Consider the following 16,589-nt stretch of genomic DNA (forward strand, 5'->3'; position numbering starts at 1 on the left):
CAGTTACCTGTTACTTTAACACCTTACCCTGTTCCCTGGCCAACATCTCTGTCCCAGGCTTGCTGTGGTGTTCCAGTGAGATTCAGCACAAGCTGGAAGAACAGCCCCACTGAGAGACCCTGCAACCCTCCGGACTCAATAATGAGTTCAATAATTTGGGATTTGAGGCATTTTCTCCCATATCCTTACCCCAACCCCCACACACCAGGCCTTGTCATTGCATAGTCTGTTAACACACACAATCCATTGACAGCCCCCCATTCCCAATGAGCAGCTTTTCATTCTCTGAGACTTTACCCAGTCCTCTGTCTGTCCAACTATTTTTTGCTCTCTTTGGGCTTTATCCCCACCTATTGTTTACTTCTCCCCTTACTTCTCTCCCCACCCCATCTTCTACTTTTCACAACTTTTCATAGCTACCATCAGTTCTGAAAAGGATCACCAGATCCAAAACAATAACTTTGTTTTCTCTCTACAGAGGGCAACACCTGCTGAGTTTTCCCAACAATTTCTACTTTTGATAAAAGTCCCTTGAATCTTTCAAAAACTGAATGTTAGGCTCACTCTAGACTGGCCCATCCGTCACTCCTAGGAAAGGATGGTATAGGGTTAGATACAGCGTAAAGCTGTCGCTACATTGTCCCCATTCATCACTCCAAGGACGGGACAGCATGGGGTTAGATACAGAGTAAAGCTATTTCTACACTGTCTCCATCAAACACTCCCAGGACAGGGACAGCACAGGGTTAGATACAGAGTAAAGCTCTCTCTACACTGTCCCCATCAAACACTCCCAGGACTGGGACAGCACAGGGTTAGATACAGAGTAAAGCTCTCTCTACACTGTCCCCTTCAAACACTCCCAGGACAGGGACAGCACAGGGTTAGATACAGAGTAAAGCTCTCTCTACACTGTCCCCTTCAAACACTCCCAGGACAGGGACAGCACAGGGTTAGATACAGAGTAAAGCTCTCTCTACACTGTCCCCATTAACACTCCCAGGACAGGGACAGCACGGGGTTAGATACAGAGTAAAGCTCCCGCTACACTGTCCCCATCAAACACTCTCAGGACAGGGACAGCACAGACTTGTTCTATGCTCTGTCTGGAAGAACTGGCTCAGATTTTCTCCTGCCTCCTGCTATCTGACTTTTTTCTTTCTTCTCTTTTTCATTTGCTCTGCAGGTGAAAACATGGTTCCAGAACAGGAGAGCAAAATGGCGAAGACTAAAACAGGTACAAAGCGTTGGTTTTCCCCCAACTTGATTGGGCAAATGTGTCATTGGACCCTGCATTGATAAATAGACTATTCCTGTTGTCTCATTAACCCAAGCATTCAGCATCTGAATTGACCAGGCAAAATGACCGAGAGACAGGGAACAAACCAGTGTTACCGAAACAGAGAGCTAAATAAATGGAGAACAACTCTGGAACTCCAAGGTACACAAGCCACAAAAACTTAGAATGTAGGCGCAATAAGTAATTAAGGAGAATAATGGGATGTTGCCTGTTATTGCAAGCAAATTTGTACAGAAAAGTAAGATCATTATGCTCAAGTCATACAGGGTATTGAGACTACAACGAGTGATACAGATGTACAGCATGGAAACAGACCCTTCAGTCCAACTCGTCCAGGCTGACCAGATATCTTAAACTGATCTAGTCCCATTTGCCAGCATTTGGCACATGAACATCTAAACCCTTCCTGTTCATATACCTATCCAAATGCCTTTTAAATGTTGTAATTGTACCAACCTGCACAACCTCCTCTTGAATACAGTCAATCCTGCTATAACGCGGCACTTCTGTTCTCGTGCAGTCCTGTGTATAAGAAAATCACGTGATAGCAGCACTATTTCAACTAATGGAGCCGGAATTACGTTATAACCAATGCACGCTTTAAAAGTTCGCATGTTAGAAACAGTGTTCCTAATTTGTTAATCGTGTTCTAATGAATTTGCAATAACAAAATGCATGTTCTCGCAAAACAACCTGTGCTGTATATAGTTCTGCTGTCTTTACTTAAGCAAGGTTGTAAATGAATTCAAAGCAGTTTAGAGGAGGTTTGTCAGATTGATACTTGGAATGGTTCGATTGTCTTATGAGGAAAGGGTGGGGCAGACTGGGCTTGTTACCACAGGGGTCTTGAAGAGTGAGAGGTGACTTGATCGAAGTGTATAAGATCCTGAATAGTCTTGACAAGGTGAACGTGAAAACGATGCTGTGGGTCAGTCCTAAATTAGGGAGGTACTGTTTTCAAATTCAGGGTCACCCCTTTAGGGGAGAGATGAGGAGAAATCTTTTCTCTCAGAGTGTTGAACTGTTGTGGAACACACTACTGCCGAAGGTAGAGGAAGAAGACTAATTGCATGAATTTAAGGAAGAGGTAAGTAAATTCTCATTCGGTAGTGTGCACTGCAAATGTGGAATACAATACATAAACCAATCAGTCAAGATCTTACTGAGGGGTGGAACAGGCTTGAGGGGCTGATTGGCCTATTTCTCATAGAATCATAGAATCCTAGCAGTGTGGAAGCAGGCTATTTGGTCCATCAAGTCCACACCAACCCTCCAAAAAGCATCCCATCATATACACCCCCCTATCCTGTCCCTGCATTTCCCATGGCTAATTCACCTGGACATTACAGGCAATCTAGCATGGCGATTCCACCTAACCTGCACTTCTTTGCCCATACTCCGTACGCTGGTAAATTTTCAGTCTCTGAATCTGTAGAGACAGAAAGACTTCAAACAACTTCATATCTGGAGCATCTTTCACTGCCTCAGAGCATCCCAGTAAACTTTACAGCCAATGACCAGATTTGGTTCCCAGATTTAAGGGAATGGTATTATTCCATTGGAGGGAGTGCAGAGAAGGTTCACAAGGATGATCCCCGGTATGGAGGGATTGTCTGATTAGCAAAGGCTGGGACTTTGGTTCAGACTCTACTCACTGGAGGTTCAAAAAATGAGAAGTGATCACCCTTAAAGAGTTTGTTCAGATAAAAGCTGAGAGAATGTTTCCCCTCATGGGGGAGTCTAGGACCAGAGAGCACAGTCTCAGAATAAAGAGGCACCAATTTAAGACTGAGATGAGGAGGAATTTCTTCTCTCAGAGGGTTGAGAGTCTTTGGAACTCTTTGCCACAGAGAGAGCTGTGGGGGGCAGGGTCCTTGTGTATATTTAAGGCTGAGAGAGATTCTTCATCAGTCGGGGAATCAAGGGTTATAGAGAAAGGGCAGGAAAGGCAGAGGATATGAGGAGTGGCAGATCAGCCGCGATCCTATTGAACAGGCTCAAGGGACTGAATGGCCTACCCCTGTCCCGATTACTTCTGGTCTTATGATGCAGTGTTGTTACAGTTCTAGTGTAAGGAATATAGAATCCAGTTTATTCACAGTAAGTAGCAGATGAGGCCTGATGAAGGGCTTATGCTCGAAACGTCGAATTCTCTATTCGTGAGATGCTGCCTGGCCTGCTGTGCTTTGACCAGCAACACATTTGCAGCTGTGATCTCCAGCATCTGCAGACCTCATTTTTTACTCGAGGCTTGTAACCCACAAGGTAATCTGTTTGCCTAACATTGATTGCTGCATGGATGTTGTACGGAACATCAAGAAGGATACTCTTATTTATTTGTTAGAGTGCCATGGGATATTTTACATCACCTGAGAGGGTCGGTGGAGGCAGAAAGATCATTAACGGGGCAACTGAAATGGTGATTTTATAATGTGGAGGATGCTGGTGTAAAGACCATGCTGTATAAAACCATGGAATACAGCAAGCACTTCAGATTACCTTAGCTTTTAGGATGGAGCCTCGGAGGGAGCGCAGTACACATTCACTTAATGAGTCATCATTGTGTGGAAACAGGCCATTCAGCCCATCGAGTTCCTACCAACCCTCTAAAGAGCATTCCACTCAGACTCACCCCCCCCCCATCCTATTCGTGTAACCCTGCATTTCCCACGGCTAATCCCACAAGCCCACAACTCCCTGAACACTATGGGCATGGGCGAATCCACGTAACATCTTTGGACTGTAGGAGGAAACTGGAGCACCCAGAGGAAACCCACACAAACCACAGGGGGAACGAGCAAACTCCACACAGACAGTTGCCCGACGGGAATCAAACCTGGGTCCCTGGCACTGTGAGGCAGCAGTGCTAATCACTGAGCCACCATGGTGATTAAGTTAATAATGATTAAATTATACACAAATCAAGTGTCACATTCCCTGGAATATGGATGCTTAGGAGGTCACTTGAACAAAGGTTATAAGAAATTAATAGAAAATGACTTTGGTAAAATTCAGACAATATTTCCACTGGTTGGAGAATATAGGACTGAGGAGCGTCAGTCTTCAAATTCAAGGCAGATCCTCCTGACATGGAATGAGGAAATATCTTTCCACACTGAATGGTGAGAGACGTTTGGAGCTCCCATAAACAAATACAGTTTTTGCACATGAAATTGTACATTTTTAACTTGAGATTTTTTTTGCAGTTAATAATGGCACAGACCTGAAAGCCAAAAGGAATTTCTCCTGTCGCTATATCCCTAACCATCCATTAGGGGAGGTGATGGCCTACTGGAATTGTCATGACACTATTAATTTGGAGGCTTTGCTAATGCCCTGAGGATTGGGTTCAGATCCTGCCATAGTAGACGAAGGAGTTTGAATTTAATTTGTTTTCCAAAAAAAATGTGGAAATTAGGAATCTACTGATGACCATGAAACCATTGAGGATTGTGTGGAAAACCCACCTGGTTGATTAATGTCCTCCAGGGAAGGAAATCTGCCATCCTTACCTGGTCTGGCTTACTTGTGACTCCAGACCCACAGCAATGTGGTTGACAGTCAATTTCTTCTGAAATGGCTTAGCAAGCCAAGCCTGTGGTCAAAGAAGCCTGGAAAGTTTCTGTCAACGACTCTGCAGTTTGCAATCCATCCCATCTGGGCCTGGCGACTTCTCTACCTGGAGTGCTGCCAGCCTTGTTAGTACCTCCTCTTTATCCCTCCCTGTACGGCTCAGTTGCTCAACCCCCACATTTTCAACATGGTCACTGTCACCACCGTCTGATTTGGCAAATACAGAAGCAAAATACTCAGTTAGTATCTCTGCCGTACCCTTTTTCTCAGTGAGCGGCCTACCCTGTGGGCCCCGCTCTAAATTTCACCCATCTTTTACTCTTAATGTGTTTGACGACCATTCTACTTTCTTTTAGCAGAGTCTGCCATCTTTTCCTCCTGCTTCCTTTGAATCTTCTTTATTCCAACCTTAGCCTGTCTCCTGCATTTGAAATACCCTTCCTGATTTCTTTTGCTGTTATTATTCGGAATGAATCACCTGCCTCTTTTCTATCCTTTGTCATCCAGGATACACTAGCTTTGGATACCTTGTATTTATTCCTCATGTGTATGTACCTAGGATATGACACAAAAATAGGTGGGAAGACGTAGAACATGGAACAGTACAGCACAGGAAAGGGTCCTCCAGCCCACAGTGTTGTGCTGAACATGAAGCCAAATTCAACACCTTCTGCCTGTCTTTGGCCCATATCCCTCCATTTCCTGTATCATTATGTGGTTTTTCTGAAAGTTCTTTGAACGCCCCTATTGTATCTGCCCCCACCATCGCCCGTGGCAGTGTGTTTCAGACCCCTCTGTGTAAAAAACCTTACCCCTCACATCGCCTTTGAACTTTCTCCCTCTCACCTTAAATGCATGCCCCCTAGTGTTAGACATTTTAACTCTGGGAAAAATGATTCTGACTGTCATAATTGTATAGACTTCTATTAAGTCTCCTCTCAGCTTCTGTAGCTCCAGAGAAAACAATGTAGCCTCTCCTTATAGCTCATAGCCTCTAATCCAGGCGGCATCCTGGTAAACCTCTTCTGCACCCTCTCCAAAGCCTCCACATCCTTCCTGTAAAGTGGCAACCAGAATTTAACACAATACTCTAAACCAAAGTCTTATAAAGCTGTTATATGACATCCTGACTCTTGTACTCAATTCCACAAACAAACAGACAAGGAGCAAGGATTTCACAAAAAGTCTGCAAAAGGATATAGAGAGGTTAACGGTGTGGTCAAAATTTGGCAGCTGGGATAGTAGATTAGATTCGATTCCCTACAGTGTGGAAACAGGCCCTTCGGCCCAACAAGTCCACACTGACCCTCTGAAGAGTAAGCCACCCATACCCATTCCCCTACAATGTGGGAAAATGTGAAGTAATGCCCTTTACCAGGAAGAATAGACAGGCTGAATGTTATTGAAAAGGAGTAGAGACTGCAGGCGCTCCAGCACAGAGGGATTCATGAGTCCTGTTTTAGGAATCATAAAAATCTAGCATCCAAATTCAGCAAGGAATAAAGAAGGCAGACGGGATGTTAGTCTTTGTTTCAATGAGGTTTATGAATAGATGTTGAGTAATTGGTTTTATACTAATTAGAAGAATGAGAGATGACTTGACAAGATTCTTAGACAGGGTAGATGTGTGGAATGGTTGTTTCCCTTGTGGGAGAGTCTGGGACCAGAGGGTATCATCTTAGAAAGAGGGGTTGCACATTGAAGACCAATGAGGAGGAATTTCTTCTCTCAGAGGGGAGTGATTCTGTGGAATTCCTTTCCACAGAGGGCTATCGAGGCTGGGTCATTCGGTATATTCAAGGCTGAAGTAGACAGGTTAATCAGTAAAGGAATCAATGGTGATGTGAAAAAGGCCGGAAAGCAGTGTTGACAGTTATTAAATCAGCCATGACCTCATTGAATGGAAGAGCAGACTTGATGTAATGAAGTAACGTGTTGCGATATCTCAGAGGGCAGCAGATATCCCTTAATTAAACAATATCACTTCATTAGACGCCCGCATTTACTGGCTGTCACTAACTGCCCTTGAGGTGGTCGTACAGAGCCAGCTTCATGGCGTACATGTCATAGAGTCAGAAACAGACCCTTCGGTCCATGCCGACCAGATATCCCAACCCAATCTAGTGCCAGCACCTGCCCCATATCCCTCTAAACCCTTCCTATTCATATACCCATCCAAATGCCTTTTAAATGTTGCAGTTGTACCAGTCTTCACCACTTCCTCTGGCAGCTCATTCCGTACATGCACCACCCTCTGCGTGAAAAAGTTGCCCTTTACATCTCTTTTGTATCTTTTCTCTCTCACCCGAAACTTTTGCCCTCCAGTTCTGGACTCCCACACTCTAGGGAAAAGACCCTGCCTATTTACTCTATCTATGCCTCTCATGATTTTATAAACCCCTCAGCCTTCGACACTCCGGGGAAAACAGCCCCAGCCTATTCAACCTCACCCTATTACTTGAATCCTCCAATCCTGGTAACATCCTTGTAAATCTTTTCTGAACCATTTCAAGCTTCACAACATCTTTCTGATAAGAAGGAGACCAGAATTGCACGCAATATTCCAAAAGTGGCCTAACCAATGTCCTGTACAGCCGCAACATGACCTCTCAACTCCTGTACCCAATACTCTGATCAATAAAGGAAAGCATACCAAACGCCTTCTTCACTATCCTTTCTAACTGCGACTCCACTTTCAAGGAGCTATGAACCTGCACTCCATGTTGAAGGAACATCTCGCCGCTAGCGAGAGAGATCCAGGATTTTGACCCAGAGGCAAAGAAAGGTGATATAGTTCCAAGTCTGGGTGGTGAGTGGTTTGGAGAGGAACTTGAAGATGGTAGTGTTCCCATGGATCTAATTCCCTTGGTGGAGGTAGCAGGTTTGGAAGATGCTGTCAGAGGAACTTTGCTGAGTTGCTGCAGAGTGTCTTACAGCTGGTACAAAATCGTTCTGGGAATGTGGACATCATATTGCATTTTGGTAAAACAAACACGGGCAAAATTTATTCAATTAAAAGTAACACCATGAGAAATATTGTAGAACAGAGTGTCTGAGAGGTTCAGGGACATAATTCTTTGAAATTTGCATTGTAAGTAGACTGAATGGTTAAGAAAGTGTTTAGCATGCTTACCTTCATTGCTTAGATCTTTGAGTATAGGATTTGGAACACTATGTTGAGGTTATGATTTGGAGATGCTGGTGTTGGACTGGGGTGTACAAAGTTAAAAATCACACACCAGGTTGTAGTTCCACAGGTTTAATTGGAAGCACTAGCTTTCGGAACGCCGCTCCTTCATCAGGAATGAAAGGCTTTTGCCCGAAAAGTCTATTTTCCTGCTCCTCAGATGCTGCCTGACCTACTGTGCTTTTCCAGCACCGCTCTAATCCTGACTCTAATCTCCAGCATCTGTAGTACCCACTTCTGTCCAGTTCTGGTTGCCTAGTTACAGGAAGGATATTTATTAAGCTGGAGTGGGTTCAGAAAGGGTTTACCAGAATGTAGCTGGGCATGGAGGGTTTGAGTTACTGGGAAGGTCTGGTTAGGCTAAGACCTTTTTCACTGGAGTGTAATAGGTTGAGGGGTGACCTTATAGAGGTTTATGAAATCACGAGGGATATAGATAAGGTGAATGGCAGGTGTCTCTTACCTAGGGTTTAGGATTTCAAGACCGGGGGCATAGTTTTAAGGTGGGAGGGGGAAGCTTTAAAAAAAGATATTAGAGGCACTTTTTTTATACAGAGAGTGGTTCGATCTGGAGGAAGTGGTGGAGGCTGGAACAGTTACAATATTGAAAAGACAAGTTGATAAGTTCCTGAATAAGAAATGTTTCGAGGGATATGGGCCAAGGGCAGGCAGGTGGGACTAGTTCAGAATGGGATTATGGTCGGCATGGACTGGTTGGACTGAAGGGTCTGTTTCTGTGCTGTATGAAGTTAAAAATCACACAACACCAGGTTATAGCCCAACAGGTTTATTCAGAAGCACTAGCTTTTGGGGTGCTGCTCCTTCATCAGGTGCTTGTGCTGTATGACTCTATTATTGAAAGGCTAAGCAATAATTGCTCACTCTCTAGACGCACCTTACAGTGTTGGTGGTGAGTCACTTTCTTGTGGCCCTGAAGTCTATGTGATGAAGGAGTGCTGTGAGGGCCCTGGGAGTTTGATTCCGTGATGATGAACGGAGGGTGATGTATGGGAATTCTCACCATTCCTTTGTGAGTGCAGCCTCAACTGATGAAGGTTGGGTTTATTTTATTATCTTCTGACACAGGCTGATTGATTTCCACCCCAAAGTTGTGCACTTAACCATGAAGCCACAAAGCAAAACATCAGAGTATAAATAAGGCAGGCAGGTTATTTTTAAATGCCACTCAATCCCTCAGGTGCAGGGTGCATAGGCTTTGCATTTGCAGTTGACAATATCACCCTAAAGCGTGACATCCTTCGAATTAACACCCAGGTTCTCAGGACAGGTTTAAAACAAAGAGGTAAAAAACGGGCATAGCAATAACACTTTGCACGTCTGGTGTTAGTATCTGTTTCTATGACTTGTTTAGTAACCACACAGACCACAGTGAACAGTGGGGCCTGTGGAAGTGTAAGAATTTGTCCATCAGAGCTGTGAGGCTGGGGCTTAACTTGGTGGAAATTTCAGAATGAATCTCAGAAGATGATATTACGGTAGGTGACCGTCCACTTCATAGTAAGCAAATTTAAAGCAAATGGATGTGTGGTATTGTGAGGAAACAATACACATTTATCCCCTGGGTTTTTAATCATTCATGTGATCTGGGTGAAGGAACGGTGATACATTTCCAAGTCAGGATGGTCAGTGGCTTGGAGGGGAATTTGCAGAGAGTGGTGTTCCCTTGTATCTGCTGCCCTTGTCCTTCTGGATGGAAGTAGTTGTGGGTTTGCAAGTTGCTATCTGAGCATCTTTGGTGAATTCCTGCAGTGCATCTTGTAGATAGTACACACTGCTGTGACTGAGCGTTGGTAGTGGATGGAATGGATGTTTGTGGATGTGGTGCCAATCAAGTGGGCTGCTTTGTCCTGGACGGTGTCAAGTTTCTTGAGTGTTGTTGGAGCTGCACCCATCCAGGCAAGTGGGGAGTATTCCATCACCTTCCTGACTTGTGCCTTGTAGTTGGTGGACAGGCTTCGGGGAGTCAGGGGGTGAGTTTCTCACCGCAGTATTCCAAGCCTCTGACCTGCTGTTGTAGCCAACGTGTTGATGTGTAAAACCAATTCAGATTCTGGCCGATAAGAACATAGCATACAAAAATAAGAACTGGGAGCAGGAGTGGACCATTCAGCCCCGCGAGCTGTTTAATTTGATTGTGGCTAATCTCATCTTGGCCTCAACTCCACTTTCCTGCCTGCTCTCCATAATCCTTCAACTTGTTACTAATTTAAAATCTGTCTGTCTCTTCCTTAAATTAATTCAGTCTCCCACCATCCACCACACTCTGGGGTAATGATTTCCGCAGATTCATGACCCTTTGAGAGACGTTATTCCTCCTTACCTCTGTTTTAAATCTGCTGGCCTTTACCCTCAGGCTATGATCTCATTCTACATTGTCCCACACCCTCTCTACTGTTACTTAATCAATCCCTTTAACATCTTGTATCCCTCAATTAGATCTCCTCTCATTCATCTCAACCCCAGCATAATCTGCTCAATCTCTCCTCTTAATGGCAACCCGCAGGATGTGGGTTGGGGGAGGCGAGCTGAGTGATGGTGATGCCATTCCATCTCATGGGATGATAGATTCGCTCTTCATGGAGATGGTCACTGCCTCGCACTTTTGTGGCACAAATGTTATTTTACTCTTGTCAGCCGTACACCTGGATATTCTTCAGGTTTTGCTGCATTTGAACACGGACTGCTTCACTGTCTGAGGAGTCACGAATGGTGCTGAACATTTGGGCGGCACGGTGGCACAGTGGTTAGCACTGCTGCCTCACAGCGCCAGGGACCCGGGTTCAATTCCCACCTCAGGCGACTGACTGTGTGGAGTTTGCACGTTCTCCCCGTGTCTGCGTGGGTTTCCTCCGGGTGCTCCGGTTTCCTCCCACAGTCCAAAGATGTGCGGGTCAGGTGAATTGGCCATGCTAAATTGCCTGTAGTGTTAGGTAAGGGGTATATGTAGGGGTAGGGGTATGGGTGGGTTGCGCTTCGGCGGGTCGGTGTGGACTTGTTGGGCCGAAGGGCCTGTTTCCACACTGTAAGTAATCTAATCTAAAAAATTGTGCATTCATCGTAGAACATCCCCACCTCTGACCTTAAGATGAAGCAGCTGAAGATGGTTGGGTCAAAGATGCTACACTGAGGAACTCCTGCAGAGAAGACCTGGAGCTTCTTTGTGCCAGGCATTATTCCTACCAGCGGAGAGTTGTCCCTTTGCTTCCCATTGACTCCAGATTCTCCAGGGATTCTTGATGCTCCCATATAACATGAACAACAGCAGCACTGCTCTACTGAACGCACAGGGACTACTGTTCCAATGGACATTCACAAAGGCTAATGTTCCCAGTGACATTCACATGTTCTACCGTTCCCAGTGATATTCACAGGTCCTACTGTTCCCAGTGACATTCACAGGTTTGACTGTTCCCAGTGACATTCACAGGTTCGACTGTTCCCCGTGACATTCACAGGGGCTACTGTTCCCAGTGACAGTCACAGGGGCTACTGTTCCCACTGACATTCACAGGTTCTGCTGTTCCCAGAGACATTCACAGGGTCTCCTGTTTCCAATGACATTCACAGGTTCTACTGTTCATAATGACATTCACAGGGGCTACTGTTCCTACTAAAATTCAGACAGTCTACTGATTCCAGTGACATTCACAGGTTCTACTGATCACAGTGACATTCACAGAGTCTCCTGTTCCCAATGACATTCACAGGTGCTACTGTACATAGTGGCATTCACAGGTTCGACTGTACCCCATGACATTCACAGGGTCTGCTATTCCCAGTGACATTCACAGGGTCCAGTGTTCCCAGTGACATTCATAGGGTCTCGTGTTCCCAGTGACAGGCACATGGTCTACTGTTCCCAGTGACATTCACAGGGGCTACTCTTCCCAGCGACATTCACAGGGTCTACTGTTTCCAGGGACATGCAAAGGTACTACCATTCCCAGGTACATTAACAGGGTTTACTGTTCCCAGTAAGATGTGCATGGTTTACTGATCACCGTAACATGCACAGGGTCTCCTGGTCCCAGTGACATTCACAGGCTCTACTGTTCTCAGTGGTATTCACAGGGGCTACAGTTCCCAGTGACATGCACAAGTTCTATCATTCCCAGGTACATTATCAGGGTCTACAGTTCCCAGTAAGTTGCGCAGGGTTTACTGGTCACCGTAACATGCACAGGGTCTACTGTTCTCAGTGGTATTCACGGGGTCCATTGTTCCCATTGACATTCACGCAGGCAACTTTTTCAATGATATTCGCAGGATCTACTGTTCCCAATGACAATCGCAGGTTCTACTGTTCCCAGAGACATTCACAGGGTCTCCTGTTTCCAATGACATTCACAGGTACTACTGTACATAGTGACATTCACAGGTTCGACTGTTCCCCGTGACATTCACAGGGTCTGCTGTTCCCAGTGACATTCACAGGGTCTGGTGTTCCCAGTGACATTCATAGGGTCTCGTGTTCCCAGTGACAGGCACATGGTCTACTGTTCCCAGCGACATTCACAGGGTCTGCTGTTCCCAGTGACATTCACAGGGTCTACTGTTCCCAGTGACATGCAAAGGTACTACCATTCCCAGGTACATTAACAGGGTTTACTGTTCCCAGTAAGATGTGCATGGTTTACTGGTCACCGTAACATGCACAGGGTCTCCTGGTCCCAGTGACATTCACCGTGGCTACTCTCCCCAGTGACATTCACAGGGGCGACTGTTGCTACTAAAATTCAGAGGTCTACTGTTCCCAGTGACATGCAGAGGTTCTACTGTTCACAGTGACATTCAGAGGGGTTACTGTACCCAGAGACATTCACAGGGACTACTGTTCCCAGTGACATGCACAGGGTCTACTCTTCACAGTGACAGGCAAATGGTCAACTGTTCCCCGTGACATTGACAGGGTCTACTATTCCCACTGACAGTCGCAGGTTCTACAGTACCCAGAAACATTCGCAGGGTCTACTGTTCCCACTGACATTCACAGGGTCTACTGTTCCCAGTGACATGCACAGGGGCTACTGTTCCCTGTGACATGCACAGGGGCTACTGTTCCCCGTGACATGCACAGGGGCTACTGTTCCCCGTGACATTCACAGGGTGTACTGTTGCCCGTGACATTCACAGGTTCTACTGTTCACAGTGACATGCACAGCTTCTACTGGTACCAGTAACATGCACAGTTTCTACTGTTTCCAGGGACATTCACAGGTTCTACTGTTCCCAGTGACATTCACAGGTTCTACAGTTCCAAGGTACATTAACAGGGTCTACTGTTCCCAGTAAGATGCGCAGGGTTTACTCGTTTACTGGTCACCGTAACATGCACTGGGTCTACTGGACCCAGTGACATTCACAGGGTCTACAGTTCCCAGTGACATGCAAATGGTCAAGCATTCCCAGTGACATTCACAGGAGCTACTGTTCCCAGTGACATGCATAGGGTCTACTGTTCCCAGTGACATTCACAGTTGCTACTTTTCCCAGTGACATTCAGAGGTTCTACTGTTCCCTGTGACGTTGACAGGGTCTACGGATCCCTGTGACATTCACAGGGGCTACTGTTCCCAGTGACATTCAGATTTTCTACTGTTCCCAGTGACATGTACAGAGTCTACTGTTCCCAGTTACAGGCAAATGGTCAACTGTTGCCCGTGACATTGACAGGGTCTACTGTTCCCACTGACATTCACAGGTTCTACAGTACTCAGAAACATTCACAGGGTCTACTGTTCCCATTGACATTCACAGGTTCTACAGTACCCAGAAACATTCGCAGGGTCTACAGTTCCCACTGACATTCACAGGTTCTACAGAACCCACAAACATTCAGTGTCTACTGTTCCCACTGACATTCACAGGTTCTCCAGTACCCAGAAACATTCACAGGTTCTTCTGTTCCCACTGACATTCACAGGTTCTCCTGTTCACATTGACATTCACAGGGTCTTCTGTTCCCACTGATATTCTCGGGTTCTACAGTACCCAGAAATATTCACAGGGTCTACTCTTCCCAATGACTTTTACACATTCTACCATTCACAGAGACATTCACAGACGCTACTGTTCCCAGTGACATGCACAGGTTCTACTATTCCCCGTGACATTCACAGTGTCTACTGTTCCTAAAGACATTCACAAAGGCTACTGTTCCTACTAAAATTCAGAGGGTTGACTGTTCCCAGTGACATGCACAGGTTCTACAGTACCCAGAGACATTCACAGGTTCTACTGTTCCCACTGACATTCACAGGGTCTCCTGTTCCCAGAGACATTCACAGGTTCTACTGTTCCCACTGACATTCACTGGGGCTACTGTTCCCAGTGACATTCACAGGGTCTACTATTCTCAGTGTCATTCAGAGGGTCTACTGTTCCCAGTGACATTCACAGGGTCCACTGTTCTAAGTGACATGCACTGGTTCAACTCTTCCCAGAGATATTAACAGGGGCTAATGTTCCTACTAAAATTCAAAGGGTCTACTGTTCCCAGTGACAGGCAAAGGTTCTACTGTTCACAGTGACATTCATAGGGGCTACTGTTTCCAGTGACAGGCAAATGGTCAACTGTTCCCCGTGTCATTGATAGGGTCTACTGTTCCCACTGACATTCACAGGTTCTACTGTTCCCAGTGACATTCACAGGTTCTACTGTTCCAACTGACATTCACAGGTTCTATTCTTCCCAGTGACATTCACAGGGTCTAGTCTTCCCAGTGACTTTTACAGGTTCTACCGTTCACAGTGACATTCACAGTTGCTACTTTTCCCAGTGACATGCACAGGTTCTACTGTTCCCACTGACATTCACAGGTTCAACTGTTCCCCGTGACAATCACAGGAGCTACTGTTCCCAATGACATTCACAGGGTCTACTGTTCCCAGTGACAGGCACAGGGGCTACTGTTCACTGAGACATTCACTGGGGCTACTGTTCTCAGTGACATTCTCACGGACTACTGTACCCAGTGACATTCACAGGGTCTACTGTACCCAGTGACATTCACAGTTGCTACTTTTCCCAGTGACATTCAGAGGTTCTACTGTTCCCTGTGACATTGACAGGGTCTACTGATCCCTGTGACATTCACAGGGTGTGCTGTTCCCTGTAACGTGCACAGGGGCAACTGTTCACAGTGAAATTCACAGGATCTTCTGTTCCCACTGACATTCACAGGTTCTACTGTTCCCAGTGACATGCACAGAGTCTACTGTTCCCAGTGACAGGCAAATGGTCAACTGTTGCCCGTGACATTGACTGCACAAAACACTACATAGGACAAACAGGAAGACAGCTAACAACCCGCATCCATGAACACCAACTAGCCATGAAACAACACGACCAGCTATCCCTAGTAACCATACACTCACATGACAAACAACACGTATTCGATTGGGACAACACCACTATTATAGGGCAGGACAAACAGAGAACAGCCAGGGAATTCCTAGAGGCATGGCACTCATCCACAAATTCTATCAACAGACACATCGACCTAGACCCATTATACCGGCCACTGCAGCGGACAGCAACTGACAACCGGAAGCGGCAGATTCAAACCAGTAGAAATGACGGAGGAATCAGCACAGAAGTGCTTCACAGGAGGCTCCCAAGCACTGAAGATGTTACCTAGAAAGGTGACGAAACGTTTGCAACAAAAACTCCCAACTCAGCGAGCAGAACCACAATGACAGGGTCTCCTGTTCCCACCGACAATCACAGGTTCTACAGTACCCAGAAACATTCACAGGGTCTACTGTTCCCACTGACATTCACAGGTTCTCCAGTACCCAGTGACATTCACAGGTTCTACTGTTCACAGTGACATTCACAGAGGCTACTGTTCCCAATGACAGGCATAGGGTCAAGTGTTCCCCGTGACATTGTCAGGGTCTACTGTTCCCAGTGACATGCACAGTTTCTACTGTTCCCACTGACATTCTCAGGGGCTACTGTTCCCAGTGACATTCACAGGGTGTACTGTTCCCCATGACATTCATAGGGTCTACGGTTTCCAGTGACATGCACAGGGTGTACCGTTCCCCGTATTCACAGGGTCTACTGTTCCCTGTGACATTGACAGAGTTTACTGTTCCCAGGGACATTCACAGGGTGTACTGTTCCCAGTGACATTCAGAGGTTCTACTCTTCCCCGTGACATTGACAGGGTGTACTGTTCCCACTGACATTCACAGGTTCTACAGTACCCAGAAACATTCACAGGGTCTACTGTTCCCAGTGACAGGCAAATGGTCAACTGTTCCCCGTGACATTGACAGGGTCTACTGTTCCCACTGACATTCACAGGTTCTACAGTACCCAGAAACATTAACAGGGTCTACCGTTCCCAGTGACAGGCAAATGGTCAACTGTTCCCCGTGACATTGACAGAGTCTACTGTTCCCACCGGCATTCACAGTTTCGACAGTACACAGAGACATTCACAGGGTCTACTGTTCCCACTGACATTCACAGGTTCTACAGTACCCACAAACATTCAC

The 16,589-nt window shown here is 46.0% G+C and overlaps 1 protein-coding gene across 1 annotated transcript in view; it reads left to right on the forward strand.

The window, feature by feature from the left end:
- Positions 1–16,589, forward strand: part of LOC132817614 (hematopoietically-expressed homeobox protein hhex-like) — a 126,047-nt gene that overhangs the window by 36,140 nt on the left and 73,318 nt on the right. The window contains exon 3 of the mRNA XM_060828121.1: positions 1,187–1,237. Coding sequence (XP_060684104.1) covers positions 1,187–1,237 — 51 coding nt within the window. The remainder of the gene's footprint in view (positions 1–1,186; positions 1,238–16,589) is intronic.

This window comes from Hemiscyllium ocellatum, chromosome 1, assembly GCF_020745735.1.
Source record: "Hemiscyllium ocellatum isolate sHemOce1 chromosome 1, sHemOce1.pat.X.cur, whole genome shotgun sequence".
Lineage (NCBI taxonomy): Eukaryota > Metazoa > Chordata > Chondrichthyes > Orectolobiformes > Hemiscylliidae > Hemiscyllium > Hemiscyllium ocellatum.